General features: G+C 36.9%; 1 protein-coding gene across 1 annotated transcript in view; it reads right to left on the minus strand.

Annotated features, from left to right (window-relative positions):
• The window catches only part of ANK3 (ankyrin 3, node of Ranvier (ankyrin G)), a 137992-nt gene that overhangs the window by 57013 nt on the left and 61367 nt on the right, over window positions 1–19612 (minus strand). The window contains exons 15-16 of the mRNA XM_008566631.1: window positions 18491–18593; window positions 3457–3563 (exon numbers count right to left, since the gene is read on the minus strand). Coding sequence (XP_008564853.1) covers window positions 3457–3563; window positions 18491–18593 — 210 coding nt within the window. The remainder of the gene's footprint in view (window positions 1–3456; window positions 3564–18490; window positions 18594–19612) is intronic.

A 19612-nucleotide genomic window follows, 5' to 3' on the forward strand; every position in this document is an offset into this window, starting at 1 on the left:
TAACATTCATATGGAACAAAAAAGACCCCAAATTAGGAGAAGGAAAGAAATAATTAAGATCAGAGCAGAACTAAATGAAATAGAGACCTAAATAATGATACAAAATTTCAATGAAATAGTTTGTTTTTTGGGAAGATAAACAACGTAGACAAACCATTAGCTAGGCTAACTAAGAAAAAGAAGAGAGAAGACCATGATAACAAAAATTAGAAATGGAAAAGGAGACATTACAACCAATAACACAGAAATGCAAGGAATCATTAGAGACTATTATAAACAGCTATATGTCAACAAATTTGAAAATCTGGAGGAAATGACTAAATTTCTGGACACATGCAAATTACCAAGACTGAGCCAAGAAGAAGTTAAAAACCAGAACAGACCAATAACAAGCAATGACGTTGTAGCAGTAATCAGCAGTCTCCCAAAAAAGAAGAGCCCAGAACCAGATGGCTTTACTGCTGAATTCTATCAAGCATTTAAAGAGGAATTAATACCAATTCTCTTCAGACTGTTCCCCCAAATTGAAATAGAGGCCATTCTCCCAAACTCATTATATGAGGCCAGCTTCACCTTGATACCCAAGCCAGAGAAAGATACAACAACAACAACAAAAAACAAAACTACAGGTCAATATATCTAATGAACATAGAAGCAAAAATCCTCAACAAAATATTAGCAGTCAGAATACAATAACATGTCAAAAAAATGATACACCATGATCAAGTGGGATTCATCCCAGGGAGGCAGGGATCATTCAATGTATGCAACTCAATAAATGTGATATTCCACATCAACAAAATCAAGGATGAAAACCATATCGTAATAACTTCGTATAGCATACATTATACGAAGTTATACGATAACTTATAGAAACAAATTAAAAGATGATGTTTAATAATATTTGTATCCTATTAATAGTTAAACTACAGCATGGATTCTACAAAGGATTATAAAACTAATACATGAATGTTTCTAGTTTTAGGAACAGCAGGATGACAAATGCTGATACGCTACAGACATTGACACAATCTAACTGGGGGAAAAATTCACATAAATTAAAAATACAAAAAGGATAGTTCACATAAAGAACACAGTTATCACCTTGAATCATACTGAGGAAGTGGAGAAGAATAGCTGCAAAATAATTTAGAAAGCAAATGGGAAAAATTAATGTAAGATAATTAGAAGCAAGCAACAGAAAATGTCAATGACAAGCAAAGGAAAAATAAAAACCATCAGAAAATGAAACCAAGGCACTTGGCATTTGTGGGACAACCTGGAAAAATATTTGCCTCACATGGCTATGTAAACTACTCCACAGACCTGGCATTAGTGGAATGTTTAAGTGTACACCGAGTCTATACTGTATTTTCTTTTTCAAATTAGTCCATGCTAGCTGCCATGACTTCTGCTTTTCTGCACATGTTTATTGTCTTCAATAAATTTCAAGTGAAAGTGGAGATAATTTACATATTCAAATACTTCACTTCTCCAATGTATAGGAAAGTTCATTTCTGATTATATCTTTATGTTTTCTCAATTTCTCAGTTCATGAAATTAAACCCTAGTACTTTTCTTTCATATGCAGAGAGTAAAAGGTATTGGTTCTAGGTCTTTGTAATATGGGGGTTATTTGCAAAGTTTGATACAAAAAATTCTTCAACATGTCTGTCCACTGAATATATCCCAAGTGGTGCATTATATTTTCTTTCTTAAATTAGATTTTTTTCTTTTGTAATTTTAGACCCATCTAATATAAATTGTATATATTGAATATAAGTTGCATAAATATTTTAAGCAATTTAAAATTAGTATTACTATAATAATTCAAGGTTTTTCTAATTGAGTTAAAGAAATGCAATGTTAATGACTCAAAGACCACTCTATAGCTTATAAAGCACTTTCATGTAAATGATTCCCATTTGAATCACATTGCATTGATTCGTTTCTCAGAATTGTGGTGTTACAAGGCAAAATTCTATGATGATACTTTAAATAATCTGCAGCATTCCTCTGAATCTAAATTTAAAATTAGGATAATGAGTAATACCTATCTCGTAGTGTCATTGTAAGGTTCGAATAAATATTAAATGACACAATATAGGTAAAAGATTTAGTGCAATGCCAGGTACATGAAAAGAACTAGATAAATGTTAACTCTTACAATTTAATTAGAAGCAGCAGACAATAATTGATATAATATACAAGACATTTCACAAATGTTAATTATTGTTAACTTATTTAATTCCAAATTATTCTGCCCTCATGGATCACAACTAATTTACTGCCTAAATGCCAATTTTAGAGGCAAAAATACCTTGAGATATTCATAATTTTAACTAATAATTCTTATTCCATTTATATGGATAGCAATTATCCAAAGTTTGAATTATCTACAGGTAGAGAATCCAATATCTAAAAGCACACTGATTTATCAATTCAGTAATCAAAGCAGGTCACCTTTTATCGTCATGACTCAAATTCTGCTGACCAGCAAGGCAGCAATGAGGAGTCTATTTGATGCAGTTTTTTTTTTACCACAGCATATGTTCACTTTAAAAATGAATTTCTTTATTTTTTTATTCATTTTTTTTCTAATTATAATTTAATATGACAATCACAATTTTATTTCAGGAATGCAGAAGGTACCAACTGTTGATTGGAAGAGTTCCAGTACCACAGCATATGTTCACTTTAAAAATGAATTTCTTTATTTTTTTATTCATTTTTTTTCTAATTATAATTTAATACGACAATCACAATTTTATTTCAGGAATGCAGAAGGTACCAACTGTTGATTGGAAGAGTTCCAGTTTATATTTTCCTCTTAAAGGTAAATTACACAAAACAAATCATTTGTCAAATTAAAGGCCTATATCATTTGAGAAAAAAGAATGAAAACACCAGAGCTTACTGTTTACTTAAAAACTAAGTATTTGAATAAAATTCTTCTATCATTAGATATGCAGTACAAAATTAGTCAATGAGGTAAATTAACAGAGATGCTTACATGCTTAATCTACATGCTTAATTTTTTACTGGAAAGAAAAATCAGATACCCAGGGAAAAAAACTTCATTTCAATAGGTAAGTAAAATGAGGAAAAATGATTTTGTTAAAAAAACTTTTGTTTTTATTGAAAAGGAAAATTAAACACCTAAAAGAAGATCAGAATAGCCAGGAAATTTTTCTGCACCAATAATTTAATTAATTTTTCCCCAACACTATGCTTTTATCAATAAAAACAGATATACAGATTTGCTTAGAAAACATGTTTACTAATGATTTATAAATACATGTCACATATACTTACTAGAGTACATATTTCATATATGAATACTCTATACATATACAATATAAAAAATTTATATTGTCAATATAAATTTATAGTTGTAAATAATAAGTGCAATTTTAATTTAATAGGATAAAGAAAAGTGACATTTAGTTTACTTACCCAGAATGAACAGGGCTTGAGACAAGATTGACATTGTCCAAGGTGTCTGCAGCCCAGCTATAATGTCTAAGAGAATCCGAATCAAATTCCCTTGTAAATGTTAGATGCTGAAAAATAAAATGGTATATAATTACATCAACAACTCACACAAGACACTGGTTTCTCTTCACCTACAAAATATATCTCTATTTCTCTATAAGTCCAGATAATCTAACATTCAAAATAAATAACTTGAATTCTCCTCTACAGGTCTTTATTAAAGTTTGTGTACAAGAACATTAAAAGATAAAGTCTATTGATATATTATTTCAATCTCTTAAGAAAGCACCCCGAGTAGTTGTCATGGCAAAAGGAATATCACAGAACTACTTCAAACTATAATTTTAAACACTCAACACATCTCCAAATTAATCCTACAACAACTGTAAACATTTTTCCCAATTCTCAAAATAAAAGCAATTCAGTCTTGATGACTTCTGATTCCAAGTGGGGCACAGTAACTAAAGCAGTTTAGTGCTTCTGAGAGTAAACCAGACAAAATACAGAAATCATTTCTGAATACAGCAGAGAGCAGCTGGGGCACTGAGAACTAAGAGAACTATACTCTGGAGAGGGAAACATCTTGAAGAGTTGAGCTAACTTTCTGTTGCCATTTTTAACCTGGGGGACATTTGTAAGTTAACAGTGCTGACAGAATTTGGGCTTTGCACCTACAGTGACCACTGCTGGGGAATGGAAAAAACAGGAGAGTTTTGGTGGAGACCTGGGTAACTTCAAGCATGCTATGGTTTTCCATTAAGAACATTTGCTGAATTCTGGGGCTGTGTAGTACAGGAAGCTAAACACCTAACCAGAAAAATCTCTGAAAAACACAATAGAGCTTTTTGGCAGTTTCATGAGAAAATGATTTAAGACTTTAGAACTTGTAATGCAAAAGGTTATAGCAGGATGTTAAAAAGATGCTGGAGAGCCAGGGACAAACCAGAGATAGTCTGAGCTTCATTTCAGCAAAATTTTGATTAGATTAAAATGATTGTCCACTACTCGACTTGCCTAGCAGAGGGAGGATGAACCTTCTCTGTAGTAATACATCATATATCACCATTGGGTATGTCTACAATTTTTCATACACTATGTCTAGCATAAGATGAAAAACTGCCAAGCATGACCAGAGCACATAAACAAAAACAGAAAATCAAAACAAAACCAGGTAGACACTATAAACAGACTTCTAGGTCATCTGGATTTTGAGGTAAGCTAACAAGAACTTGACAATAACTATGATTAATATGTTTAAGAAAATAGCAACCACTGGAAGCCCCTGGGCTCATAGACAACTATCCAGACCAGTGAAGGAGCCAGCCATGGGCAACATGATAGAAAACAAAGGGAATTTTCATAGTGAAAATCAAGGAAGACCCCAGAGGGCAACTGTGCAGTGGACCTCCAAGGAAGTTGCACCCCTCTCCCTCCCCCTCCCCCCAACACCGCAACATCTTAGAATGTTTTAAAAAAAAATTCAGTATGAAGATCATTCTAAGCAAGCGAAGTCTGAGAAACTGTGACAGCAATGAGGATCCTATGAGACAGCAATGAGACAGGACAATCAATGTAATAAGGGTATACTGGGTGAGATCCTAAAACAAAAACAGGCATTAGATAAAAACTATGGAAATCTGAATAAAGTATGGACTTTACTTCATAGGCATGTATCAGTGTCTGTTCATTAATTGTAACAAATGTACCACAACAGTGAAGATGTTCATCATGGGGGAAACTGAGTGTGGGGGATATGGGAATTCTCTGTACTATCTTCACAATTTGTCTATAACTCCAAAACTGCTCAAAAATAAAAGGCTTATTCTAAAAAAAAATAGGGGAAATATAAAGGAAATAAATTAAAATATAAAGAAAATAAATTAACAGAACACTGGAATATGCATAAGAATCAAACGAACATTTGTTCAGTTCTAAATACAATGTTGTTTCTTCAGTTAGACACAATAGAAAACAGGGTGAGTAAATTGTAACCATAAATGGAAAAATACAAAAGAATAGGTGAAAAAGAATAAAATATACAGAAAATAGTCTGAGACGTGTGACACACAGTGAAAGGTTTTAACATAGGGATAATTAGACTCTCAGAAACAGAAGAGAAGAGAATAAGGGAGAAGCTATATCTGAAAAGAGAATGGCTAAGAATGCTCCAAATCTGATGAAAGGTATCATCCCATATACCTTTCATCAAACCCAAAACAAAACCAAACAAATCTTAATTTTTATCCTGCTAAAAATCTGCTTCATATTGAAATGCCAGTAAAATGACAATCAAGTGTTTAAAAATACAGACACACACACACACACACAAAGGACAAACAGAATGAGAAAAGACATCAGCAGAAAAGCAGGAGGATTGGTTGAAATTCTCTTTAAAACACGAGTTGATCTCCACAATTGTTCCCCTCACTGATTGATTTATCAGTTGCCAAATAATGACATCCCACCATTACCACCACCACCACCCTGGCAGAAGACTCAAGGCATAGAGACTCGAGGCAGAAGACTACCAGGTTAGAGGTGTCATACTGAAAATGAGGATTAATTGCTACTTAAAATGACAATTAATTGCAAGTTTATACACTGATCGTTTAGACCCCCAGCCTTCTTCCTTTACTTGTCTCCCAGGCACAGACAGCTAGGGACAGAGCCTCTAGGCAGAAAATGGGAAGTCTCTGAGGATTCTGACCTGCCCATTAGAATTTCCCAGTGAAATGTCCCAGGCTTATTACTTTAGTGAAAATCATGGATGACAAGCTCTACACCATGCAAAGAGCTTCCAGTGAGCTTATTAGGGAGCAGACAGCTAAGTGCCATTAGAGAAAAGCATCTAATATGAAAAACAATAAGCAGCAGAACAAAAGCAAATTGGAGGAAACTGGCTTTTCAGAAAGAAGAAAACTTAAAATTTTTATTAATATCCAGAGAGAAATGAAATATTTTTACACCTACGAAACAACAGAATGCTTAACAAAAAAAAAGAGAAACATTTAGAGAAACTCTTAGAAAGAACTCTTAGAAAGTAACAAATATAATAGGATTAAAGTTGAAAAAGAACACACCTAGAAATTAGAGGGAAACTTTTAAAAATAGAAAACAAGAGAGAAAATATAAGAAAGCAAAGGGATTAGTTCAAGAGTTGAGTCCCACCCCCCCAAAACAGTTATAGAAATAGAAAACAGTGAAATAAAAGAGAAGAAATCAAGAGAATTTAAGAAATTTTCCCGGAGCTGAAGACATGAGTTCTCACAGTAAAAGCACCCACTGAGTGACCAGCACTACGGATGCATGTAGACCCCACTATTGCACATCAAGAAATTTCATAACTTGGAGACAAAAAAAGATCCTACACAGAGAGAGAAGAAAAATCATCACAGATGGAAGACTTCTAACAGACTCCTAACAGCAGAAATTGAAGGTACAGGCAATGGAGCAATTCCTTCAATGTTCTGAGAGGAAATGATTTTCAACTTGGAATTCTATAATCAGCCAAACGAAAAAACAAGTGTGAAAATGGAAATATTTTCAAATATATAAAACCTCGAAAAATATATTTCTTATGCACTCTTTAAGGAAACTACTGGAAGATGTACTTCACCAAAACAGACTAAACCAAGAAAATGGAAGGCATGGAATCCAACATGATAGAAAACAAAGGGAACTTTCATAGTGAAAATCAAGGAAGACCCCAGAGGGCAACTGTGCAGTGGACCTCCAAGGAAGTGACAAGAAATCTCTGGGAGAGACAAGTTAAGTAGATGAGATTGACAGAACACCTAATGGGTGTGAACACACTGACAAGAGACTTGCACAACTGGGGGACAGTTTGTGGGCTGGACTAGTGATATGTGCAGAGAACACCAAGCAAGTGAAAAAACTATAGGGAAAATAAAATATTGTGCCGACAAGGAAAAGCAATCATCCTATAATCAATTATGTTTCAATTATAAAAATAAATTTAAAAAATAAGGCAATTCAACTTAACCTGTGGTTTTATAGATAGATACTGAATTGGTAGCTTTATTTCCAAGCCACCTGTCTCTAAGTACTTATTTCTGCAGAATAGAGTTTACTTAAACTGAAATGTAAAATTTCAACTATTTATTTATTTTAATAAACAATAGGAATTTCAAAATGGCCTGACATGCTACTGTGCACGGCACCACAGTACTAACAACAAGCTTGACCTCCATTTCGTGACTGAATAGACATTTCAAATGATAAATAGGACGTCACATATGATGATGGTTAAAGATGAACCAGACCTGGTTCTTAAGTTTCCTACAGCAAGGAGGGCTGTTCCAGGGTTTAATGGAAAAGCTTGGCTTTGAAACTGAGTCACAGACTTGGATTTGGAAATTGCCTTTGCCACTTGTTAATGGAGAACACTCTTGCTCGCTCCTGAGTTTTCCATTTTGGAAAGGCAACTCAATTGTGTAACTGTGGGCCTCTCCCTGACCCTTTGAAGTAAACTTTAAGTAAACTCTATTCACTTTGGCCCTGAAAATGTAGAGTGATTTTTCTGAGTGGTAGATTTGGGAAAGCTGAGCTGAGAAGGCGCTGCTCAGACCCAGTTCTCTTTCTCTTGGGCCTAAGCATGGTCACAGAGAAGAGGCATCCTCCTGTGCTTCCCAAAGCCTGCCTCTTGTGAGGGGTATTTCTGCCCTGGACCGGCACTGCTGGTCACTGGGTTAGGGGAGTCTGCTAACTTTAGGGGTTCAGCGAGGTTGGCTCAGACACTAAGCCAGTCCTCAACCCGACCTACATCAGGAATAAAGGAGATATTTTGCCTTTGACCTTTCCTTAGCCTTACTTATTAAAAGCCCTTTTGGAGAAGCCCCAATATCATTTACTGGTTTTGTGATCCTTAGCATGTTTCTCAATGTTTCTAGTCTCAATTTCCTTATTTTCATGTTGGGGATTAATTGATACGGACATTAAAATGTATGTATAGGGCCAGCCCTGTGGCTCACTTGGGAGAGTGCGGTGCTGGTAGCGCTCAGGCTGTGGGTTCGGATCCTATATAGGGATGGACGGTGTGCTCACTGGCTGAGCGTGGTGTGGACGGCACTGTGCCGAGGTTTGAGATCCCATACCAGTCACCAAAAAAAAAAAAAAAAATGTTGTAAAAAGTCTGGCTCTTAATGCCAGTGTTGATATGGAATTACAATAATGTTTCCTTATATGTGAAAGCCTTTTATACTTTTCAAAGGACTTTCACTTATTTCAATTCATTTGTTAAAATACAATAATTTATGGAAGAAAACAGCAAAAACAAGATCAGTCCAATCCCAGCTTTGGGCCTTTATAGTTATTTAGGATAACTTTTATCAAACCAACAGAGCCTATTCAATTATAAGAATGCATCTTATAAATGCCTATGTCTTATTTATTGACTCAAAAATGTTTAAATTCCTTTGTTAACAGCAGTATCACAACTTACTTTGTATCAACTCAATGGTAAGGACTGTCCTAGGCCTTTACAATCATTTTTGCTTTGAGTCCTCAGAACCTTTTAGACCTAGGAGTAATATTACACCCATTTCACAGAGGAGGAAACTGAGGTTCAGAGAGACTTCAAATATTTGGCAATACAAAGTGAACACCTAGCATTGGGTAGTTTTAGTGGAATACTAAAGAAAAACTAAGACTTTTACTCCCATGTCAAAAATAATATGAATAAGCACATTTTTCCTCTTTGAAGTGATGTCAAGAATACTATTAAAATCAAAATACACATCATTCAATAGAGTCCAAAGCCTGACTAATGATGATATCACTGTCTCCAAGAGCTTAATAGTTTCCAAAAATAGTTTCTCACTATCCCTATTCATCAGAGGAAAGAGGAGAACAAGTACACACTGGCCTTACAAATGAGGACACACCCAAATGCCCTGGTCTGGAAATAAACATCTTAGCAGGAGAGAAAAGAGGCAGGGGCAAGAAAGCATTTGCAGGAGAAAAAAAGAAAAAGAAATCCAGTTAACTCCAATATTAGGTAATCACCCAGGCTGCTGACTGTCCACCCTCATTGCTGGATGACACCAGTTAAGGTCCAGGTCTGAATACGCAGGCTCCTTGTCTGTCAACTTTGCCACCTCTGGGAGCCTACAGAAGGTGGTCCTTCAAATTAACTAGTGGCCTAGACAGGCTAAAGTTAACAGCAGCCAAAAGACCTCACAATAACAGGTCACATGCAATACCCAGTGCACCTAATATGAAAAGCTGTAAACACCATTTATTTGAGTAACAGCTGGGTGATGTAAGCAGACTGGGAGCCCAGGAAAGCAAAGGCTTGTTGAGGACAGCTCCATCCTGTGGACACAAATTGGACAGGGCCAAGGCCGGAGGAACCCATGTGGGTGTCAGTTCCCTTATACAAAGAATAAGATGACTTGAGTTTGAGTTAGGCTGTGTCATTCCACAGCCCAGTGGATGGCAAGTTACAAACCTCACTGAACCTCCACTTCTGCCTTAGAGTAATGAGTAGATAATATTAAGTGCCCAGATACACTGGGAGAATGGAATGACTCAAGAAATGTAAAAGTGATTTGAAAATTTTAAATTGCTATACAAACAAAAACACATAACAATAATCCTAATACTCCTAGATTTTTAATAATTGATGATCATTTATTACTTAAGTTTATATAATATTGCTTTTAGGATAGTATGTGCATTTTCAGACCACAGGGAGAAGTCAGAGCAGCCCACTAGATTAACAAACAATAACAGTGGTGTTTTCATTGTGAGAAATACTTGCCTACACCTCGACTTTTTTTTTTTTCCTTTTTTGTCCTTTTTCGTGTCCGGCAATGGATCGCAACCCTCAGTGTTGCGCCCGTACCGGACCAGGACCGGCAACGGGATCGCAAACCTCGGTGCTGCACCCGCACCTTGCTCAGCCAGTGAGTGGGAACTGGTCTGTATGTGGGATCCGAACCCTCGACGGGAGCACCGCTGCGCTCCCAAGCGGCGCACTGTAGCAGTGCGCCACCGGGCCGGCCCTACACCTCAACTTTTTGCACGGCTAATATGCTTTACTAGGATCTGCCATCCTTTGCCTATTAGAGTGGCTCTATCATCCAGTGATCAGCGGGAGAATGGGTTCAAGCATCTGTCAGACCTAATAATTGTGTGACCACCTAATAACTGTGTGACATTGGGTAAGTTAAATACTCTTCTCAGCTCCAGTTTCCTTGTTTGTAAACTGGAAATGATAACACCTATTCCATAAGTTGGCTGAAGGCATGAAATGAGATGACCCACTTAATAAAATGTTGTGACAGGTACTGTACTAAATATAATTATTGTGACCTATAGTGGATATTGAGTGAAATGGCAAACTGCTACCCAAATAGATAGCAGGTTTGGACATACAGCACAGCTACTTGGAAGCATTAAGAAATGGATTCCATAAAAGAAAACCCATTTCAAGCAGCAAAAATAAATCAAAAGTTAAGGATTTACCATAACAGGGAAAGCAAGTCTTTTTTTTTTCCTCTAAAGTATTTCTTTTCTTGAAGCCAACTATTATTACTCTTAAGACTTATTTTATTTGAGACTAGAATATAAACTATAAAGAAGCTTATTTGTTTGGGATTTCCAAATCTGATTGATTTCAAGATAATTTTACAATGAATGTCAACTAAGAAGGTGAATCAAGGTCAGCAAGGAAACTGAGCATGTCAACATGTCAACATCCAGTTCAAGACGTCTAAACTAACCGTTCTACCTTAAGTAAGTCACAATACCACCCTCTCTGCCTTAAAAATTATCTGTAATCTTGCTGACCAACCTTCAAGAGGTGTTGAATGGATCCCCTTGGCAATGCTGGCAAAGCACTTTGAAGAGAGAAAGCAGCATATCAAATGTCACTAGTCAAAGGTGCTTATCTTCCAGGGACTATCTCTAGCAAATCTTTAATCTGAGGCTGGCTACCTCCTGCCACCATGCACATTTGAGCCTTTCTTAGAAATTAGCTTAAGTGAGAGAAATAGGAAGTTTAATCTGCTGGTGTGTGGTGGTGAGGGGTGGAGGTAGGGGTGGAATAGAATTGAGAGGTAGAGGAAAAACTGACTATTGGCAGCCTTTTGGATTAGGTATTTCTTCTCTTTTTCTATTACTGAGATAATTGAAAATGACTAGATCTTGAAAAAATAAACATGCAGTTTCTCCTGAAGAACCCTCCAAAATTTGCACACTACTTGCTAATATATCAAGTAGTTCATAGCATGTTATATGACTAAATATACATAAAATCATCCTTAGTCTCAAAAAAGAACAAGTACAACCCAAAGAAACTGGGATTCGAGGCCATGAGATAAATGAGAAGGGTTATGGGGTAGAAGACATGACAGCCACCTTCACGTACATGTGGCTACAACGAGGCTTCCACTGTCATTTACAGAATTTTCTCCACAGTCAAGATCCAAATAGCTATTGCAACTGTTTACACGATACTCAAGTTAAACCTTCTAAACCGGTCACTGTTTGAAGGCCTGCCACTTGTCCCATTAGGCATAAACCAGGTGGGCGAATCTGGTTGAAAGAGAAAAACAATCCAATCAGAGAGAGGGAAGACCAAGCAGCTCCCCCAGTTCTCTCTTTTCACAGAAGCACTGTCCCTAAATCGACAGAAGAGTAAGGAAATGGAAGGTGTTCGCAACACAAGTGGTCACCTGGTAAGGGACTCCTTTCTAGAATGTTTTCTTTGGAAATACTCGTGTTTATAGCTATTTTCTCAAATCATAGCTCCTTTTCTTATTTTGTTAAAATTTGATTTATTTATTTATAGAGAAAAAGGTTATATCATAGAATCTCAAGGCTGAATGGCACTTTAAGATGCTAGAAGATTTCCTATGTTGCTATTGATATGTGGTTGTTCATGCCACATTTAACTACCACCAACTGCAAGGATATTAGTGAGGACGGAAAACCAAATTAAACTGGCTTAAGATACCCCCCTCCCAGGGGTGGGAGGAGATTGAAATTAAATTTCTGGTTTGTATAGCAAGAAAGTCTGGGAGGTGGTAACTTCAGGCATGGCTAAATCTGGCCACCGCTCAAATGACGGTAGGAATCATTTGTCTTCATGTTCCACTCCCAGTAGCTTTGGACTTATGTCATCTTTACAGCTTAGCAACCCCAATAGAGTTTGTCATTTTCAAAAGGCTGAAGTCAAATTTGGGTTTCACTAGACTGGCTCAGATTTCACTTTTCACCCTAAAGTAATCACTGTAATCCAGGAAAAGGAACACTCTGAATGGCCAAGTTTGGGTCTCATCCTTGGAGGAGAGGAGATTTCAGTCCATTCTAAACTATATTGACCAAGAGACAGGCAGAGGGAGGGATGTGACCATCAGTTCCTGGCACTGCCACCTAAAGAAGGTAGAATGGGTGTATGAGGCAAAAACAACCCATATTCACAAATGATTTCTGCTCTTCTCCCATCTTTGTATAACTATCAGAAATTATATTGAATTAAATGTTTCCGCCTACAGTCTACACTCTTTAGTTTTACAACTACTTCTAAGGTCATTAAGGAAGTAAAAACAATTGTTTAGCCTGCTAACTATATGTAAAGCACTATCATACCTTCTACTTTCTATCTACTAAAGATCAAGTATTTCACTAATGATGCCTTAATTATACCATAACTGTTAGCCCTTTACTTTTCATAACTCATTGCTTGCATAGGTTATAATTTGTCAGCTTTTTAAAAGCACATTAAATGATAAGAAGGATTTGTTAGAAATAAACATAATGAAGAGCACTGTTTCTAAACATAATCTTTCATACTAAAAAAAGGACCAACATGGTGGTACTGCATCCATATTAAGAATATTATCAAGTATAAGATCCTGGAGGAAATAAGAAGGATTTGTTAGAAATAAACATAATGAAGAGCACTGTTTCTAAACATAATCTTTCATGCTAAAAAATGGACCAACATGGTGGTACTGCATCCATATTAAGAATATTATCAAGTATAAGATCCTGGAGGACAGACTGTACAACCCTTGGGCTCTTTACTGGCTTCTTTCTTGCACCGAGCAGTGCCAGTGTATAGTGGAGGTGTTAAAAGAAGGCAACATGGAGCAGGTGGCCAGTGACTTTGTCACTTACTAGCTGTGTCCCCTGGGGTAAACTGCTTAAGCTCACTGTGCCTCAGTTTCTTTATCTTTTTAATGGAGCTAAAAAATTATTTTATGGTTTGTTGTAAATGTAAACAATTTAACACTGGTAAACATTTAGAATAGTTCCTGGCACATAGTAGGAATTCAAAACTAGCTGTTTCACCACCACCTTAAGCACATTACCACCATTATATCTTCTGACACTTACGGCATCTAATGAACAGCATTCTCTTTATGTGATGAGGACTGGCTGATCTGGACCATACAGAGTAATTACATAAGCCACACCCCAGACAGTTGTTTTCAATAATTATGTCAGAAGAAATGAAAGCACCAGTCTATTATATTCATTCCAAACATTGAGACTTCAATTTAGGCTCATCTCTTTTTCTATTTACTAACTCCTATTTGGAAAGGAATTTTTCTAAGCATAGATGTTGCTGTAAGACAATCTGATACACACAAATCTGAGCTTATAAAACAAATACATTAGATGCTGATTGAGCAATACACATAAAGCTTCCGGTTAGAATTGCTTTACACCAGTGCTTCCTAATTAGAGAATCACCTGTGGAGCTTTAAAAAACACACAAGCCCAGGAACCCAGGCATGGAGATTTTGATTCCATAGGGAACTCATTTTAAGAAGAGCCATGGGTGATTGATTCTGACGTGCACCTCTGGTTAAGAATTCTATGAATCAGTGGCTTTCACCCCTGGGTGTATTTAAAATCCCATGCCCAGGCCCCATCCGGGCCAATCAAATAAGGAACTGAGCAATTTTCTTTTTTTCTTTTTTCCTTTTTTTTTGTCTTTTTTCGTGACCGGCAACAGATCGCAACCCTCAGTGTTGTGCCCGTACCGGACCGGGACCGGCAACGGGATCGCAACCCTCGGTTTTGCGCCCGCACCTCGCTCAGCCAGTGAGCGGCCGGTCTGTACGTGGGATCCGACCCCTCGGTGGGAGCGCCGCGGCGCTCCCAAGCAGCGCACTGTAGCAGTGCGCCACCGGGCCGGCCCTAAAGCATGTTTTTATACATTTTTCTTGTACTCATATGTCAAGGTAGAGATTCTAAATGTGTAGAACTTTATTTCTCAAAATCTATAAGTAAACATTTGTATATGTGACTTGGTAAAATGTTAGAGGAAGAACTAATTTATTATTCACTAAAGGCTAAAAATTATTGGTCTTATTACACTACAGAAAAAGAATCTCAAAGAATATACAAAGAACTGAGCAATTTTCATTTTAAAAGTTCTACAGGTGATTCTAAGCAGTCAGGGTTGAGAGTCACCACTTTAAATAATCTTCTGACAAATGCAAGGCATGATACACATTTTCAGAAGCATATCTACAGGTGACTCTTGACTAACAGGTAAAGGGAAGGTAAAAGAACAGGGAGTTCACGGATAACCCAATATCATAGTGATTTACAGACTAATTATGATTAAAGGCCAGCAGGTAATAGGGATGGGTCTACCTCTTCTAATCCCCCTCCCCATCTCTGGCACGCATACCTGCCTTCAACCAGCACGGGTGCCTACACTCATCATCCAGGTCTCCACTGTACCCTGACTGTGGTTAATGTGCAAACTGATTACTCAGCAGGATAATAAAGAGTCAATTGTGCTTTTCATGGGCAAGAACTACCCTTGTCAAAAAAGAGAGCACATGGAGAGTTAATTTTTATTCATTTTCACCTTTACTTGTCAAAGCAACTTTAACTGGGCAATGACAGGCTACTTTTAAGTCTGACAGTATCATGTATCATTACTTTAGGAATTCTAAGTATTTAAGGCTTCTTTTATGCTTTCTGACAAAATTATTACCGTGGAGAAACTATAAATTTATAAGTACAAAGTTAGAAGCATGAAAAAACTAAACCAATAATTTTTCACCATTTAATTATAATATAAAGTGTTTAAATGCATTTCTGAAGTAAATTCTTCTTATTAGTCATACCCAGTGCGTATGACTAATACCAGACTCTTCCGACAGCTTCTCTTTTGAGGAATTAGCCCTTTACTTCTCTTCTAGAAAAAAGGAGACGGTAGGGACTAAAAAAGTTAATACACCTTTTTCAGAATTTTTCCCCTTTCCTCCAAGTTTTTATTTTGAAGGTGTTCATACAGATAAAAGTTGAAAAAAAACTATGAAGTACCTTCCACCTAGATTCAACAATTAACATTTTGCTATATTTGCTTTATCTGTCTTTCTATGCACGCACACACACACACACGCACACACACACACACACACACGCATACTTTTTTGGCTGAACCATTTGATAATAGCTGACTTTGGTAGGGACTAAAAAAGTTAATACACCTTTTTCAGAATTTTTCCTCTTTCCTCCAAGTTTTTATTTTGAAGGTGTTCATACAGATAAAAGTTGAAAAAAACTATGAAGTACCTTCCACCTAGATTCAACAATTAACATTTTGCTATATTTGCTTTATCTGTCTTTCTATGCATGCACACACACACACACACACACGCATACTTTTTTGGCTGAACCATTTGATAATAGCTGACTTAACGATTACTTCATTCCTGAAAACTTCAGCACGCATACCCCTAGAGTGAGCTCTTCTCCTGAATAGCTTCAATACTATTATCACCAATAAGAAAATTATCTACAATTTCTTAATAGTGTGTATATATGTATATAGTATATGTAGTATGCAGTACATTTATAATAGTGTGTATATATATATCCAGTACATTTTCAAATGCCCTCAATTATCCCTAAAATGTCTTTATGCCTTGCATTTTTCTTTCAAATCTCTTACCGATTTATCATGGATTTGTGTGGCTGAGTAAATGTGACATACTCATTAAACATGCTCGTTCCACAATGAATGCCTATCAGTTCATGGGGGTACTTTGCAGTCATTAAAGAAAGCAACTTCCTATTTGCACAGTTATCAAGTTAAGTTTTTTTCTAAAGGTTTCAAGATGTCCTATGCTCTCCGTGTCTCTGACTGCTCTACAAAAGTGTTCATGATGTTCACAGAGGTGTTTTTGAAACTGAAGCAGCAGCAAACTGACTTTAAGAACAATTTTACCTCAAATGTTTTCCTTGTCTTTTCTTTTCACAAATCCTTAGTTCTGAGTAAATGCTATCCCTCCCTTCTACCTGAGTAAGCAGGTCTTGTTAATAGCTAACAGGTGTGAGAACCCTCCGAAAGCTGGACTGTAACCTTGTACCACCACAAACTATTTTACTTTAAGGTTGATGTGCTGAAGTTGGTGGTAATAGTGGCAGTGATGGGGGCATGGTGATGCTGGTGATAGAGGTCATGGGGAGGTCATGATGGCGATGGTGAGTTCATGGTGATAATCATGATGTTGGTCCTAATTTCAGGTCTTTTTCCAAAGCAAGTATATATTCAGAAATATAAACCATAATTAGGTGTTATCAGAATCCCTAGGCACATGTTTTATACAAGAGCCAAGTATCACTGATATCTCAAGAATCTCCTTTCACTGGAAATTTTATAAGTTTTGTGGGGTTTCCTCAGGGCATGGAGAATAGCAGGCACTTTTACACTTACAAGTGTTAACAATATAACCAGTAACATCTCATGTCAACTGGGAACACGAAGAGAGCAGGATTAATGGAGTAGGATAATGACCACAGCCATCCAAGCAGTTCTTCAGTAAATCTCAACCAACACCTGGGCAACACCTTACACCCAAGAGCTTAGCTTCATTGTTTGAGACAAGTACATTCTCTAGTGCTAACACCCACTTAAACCCATGACATGCTATCACACCTATAATCTTTATACAAAGGGTTTGTTCAACCAAACACTGAAAGGCCACTGTATTTACCTCCATAAGTCCTGCTTGTTAAGAATATTCTAGAGAGCATAAAGTGATAAAATATTTATTGGAGGTGCCTGTGAAGCACAATGTACATCTGTACATCTGTACACCAGCATCTCCAGACATGTGGGAGTACCAAAAGTCTGACTACCCATTGCTTAACCTCTAACTAAGTCACCACCACTCATTCATCTGCTCCAATTCACCTTCACTGTGCAGCTAATCAGTCAGTCCAGCGTGATCTCACCAATTATTTACATTGCTTAAATATTATGTCACCTTCAAAATTAGCTTTATTGTCCAGTTCCATCCATCATGAAATCACTACTGTGTGCATTTAAAACCAGATACTGTGTATATATTGACATTATTCTAGAACCACCTTGAGCCCACATGCAGCATGAATACATTGCTGGGCCTTCTTATTTAAACCCAATATTTAACTATTTAACTGGAAAGAAGAAATCACACAAACACCAAATGAATCTAATAGAGATTTTCAGAGAAAGCAAAATACTATCGCATCCTGAAAAGGCCCATCACAGGCAGCTTTGAAGCTAAGGACTAAAAACATGATGAGTCTAATCTTGAAGTACTTGTTAAAAACTATTCTAACAAATTCCAATATGCATACCCACTTTGTTTAGCAAAATAAATCATTCATGTGGATAATGTCAATAACGTTAGCTACCAATTATCATTAACTCTCCTTAAAGAAATTTGAAACAGATTTGACCTAGAGATAAGAAAGGTATCTATGCCTTTTTCTAGGAATTTCTGAGTTTCTCTATGTGGAATGTGAGAAACTCACCTGCAGAAGAGAGGAATATTTCTGTTTACAGTACAATTGATTTTTTTCTTTAACTAGCTAGTATCAGAAGATTTACAAATGCAAAGTCAAACATGCAAAAAATATAAAAATGTTGTTGTCACATGACGTAGGGCTTGAATCAATCACACAAATGAAAGTTTAACAATCAAAGAAAATGTTTTAAAAGGATGCGTACCTGCTCTTTGGATGGCACAAGGAGTTCTTCAATCATCATGCTGTCCCGTGCATAGGAGCTTCTGTTCAAGGTGTAAGACCTATCCGAACTGAAGGAGCGGAGGCTGTTGTATTTATAGTTAACCATTCAACAGTGGTAGATGATGATGAGATGAATAAAAGAAAATTAATGCATGCAACTTTAAGAACAGGCAAGATGGCTAAAAATATCAACACAAGTTGTTCTTGAAAGGACATCATCAAAAATAAAATCCCTTATATTTGAGGAAATGTCTTAAGTGTAGACCACTTCATGATCAGATTTTGTTTAAAATTGGGCCAACTGTGTTTAATCTGAAAGAAGATGAAATGCATGAAAACTTTGGATGTGTCACAATGAAGCTGAACCAACTGAGAAGAACCAGATGACTATAGATAATTGATAATTAGAGAGATTTTTCCAGGGTAAGACCTTATATTAGAATCTCTACCCTTTCTGGTCCATGTCTGCTTGGCTTGCACTACAGAATGGCATTATGTCTGCTGTAAATGGGTCTGTTTATAAGTCTTTGAGAACTAAATGAGTTTAAGATATTGAGAGCTCTGGTTTGTAGTTGCTACTCATGGAAAACTTCAGGAAGGAACTAGTGTTATGAATTCATCTCCCATGATACTATTTGATATCTTCCCGGCCTCAAGGAAACATTCAAATTCCGTACGTGGTTATTTTGTCTTTCCTGCAAATATTCTGTCTTTTCTTGCTCTACTCTCTGCTTCCTCACTCCTACTGTGCTCTTTTCCAGCCTCTCTGAAATCCTCTAGACAGACCCTGAACTTCCAAGAGTGCAGGTCCCCTGATGCCCTGAAGGGCCACTCATCATTGACCTCTAAACCAAAAACCAGTAGAGAGAGGGACACTAGGAGAACAGCTCTGGCATGTCACCCTGATGACCTTCACACATACTGCATAGGTCATGCAGGCAAAGATTGGGAATGCAGCTAATCAGCCTCTTGGCACCACACTTTGCAATCCTCCAGGAACACAAGGATAGAGGCCTGTGAGGAGCTGCTATGAGAGCATCTCCCACTCGCCTCCCTATCTCACCTAGGAGGGTGTTGTGAGATAGCTTTTCATCACCTCCTC

Source organism: Galeopterus variegatus, unplaced genomic scaffold (assembly GCF_000696425.1).
Source record: "Galeopterus variegatus unplaced genomic scaffold, G_variegatus-3.0.2 Scaffold257, whole genome shotgun sequence".
NCBI classification, from domain to species: domain Eukaryota; kingdom Metazoa; phylum Chordata; class Mammalia; order Dermoptera; family Cynocephalidae; genus Galeopterus; species Galeopterus variegatus.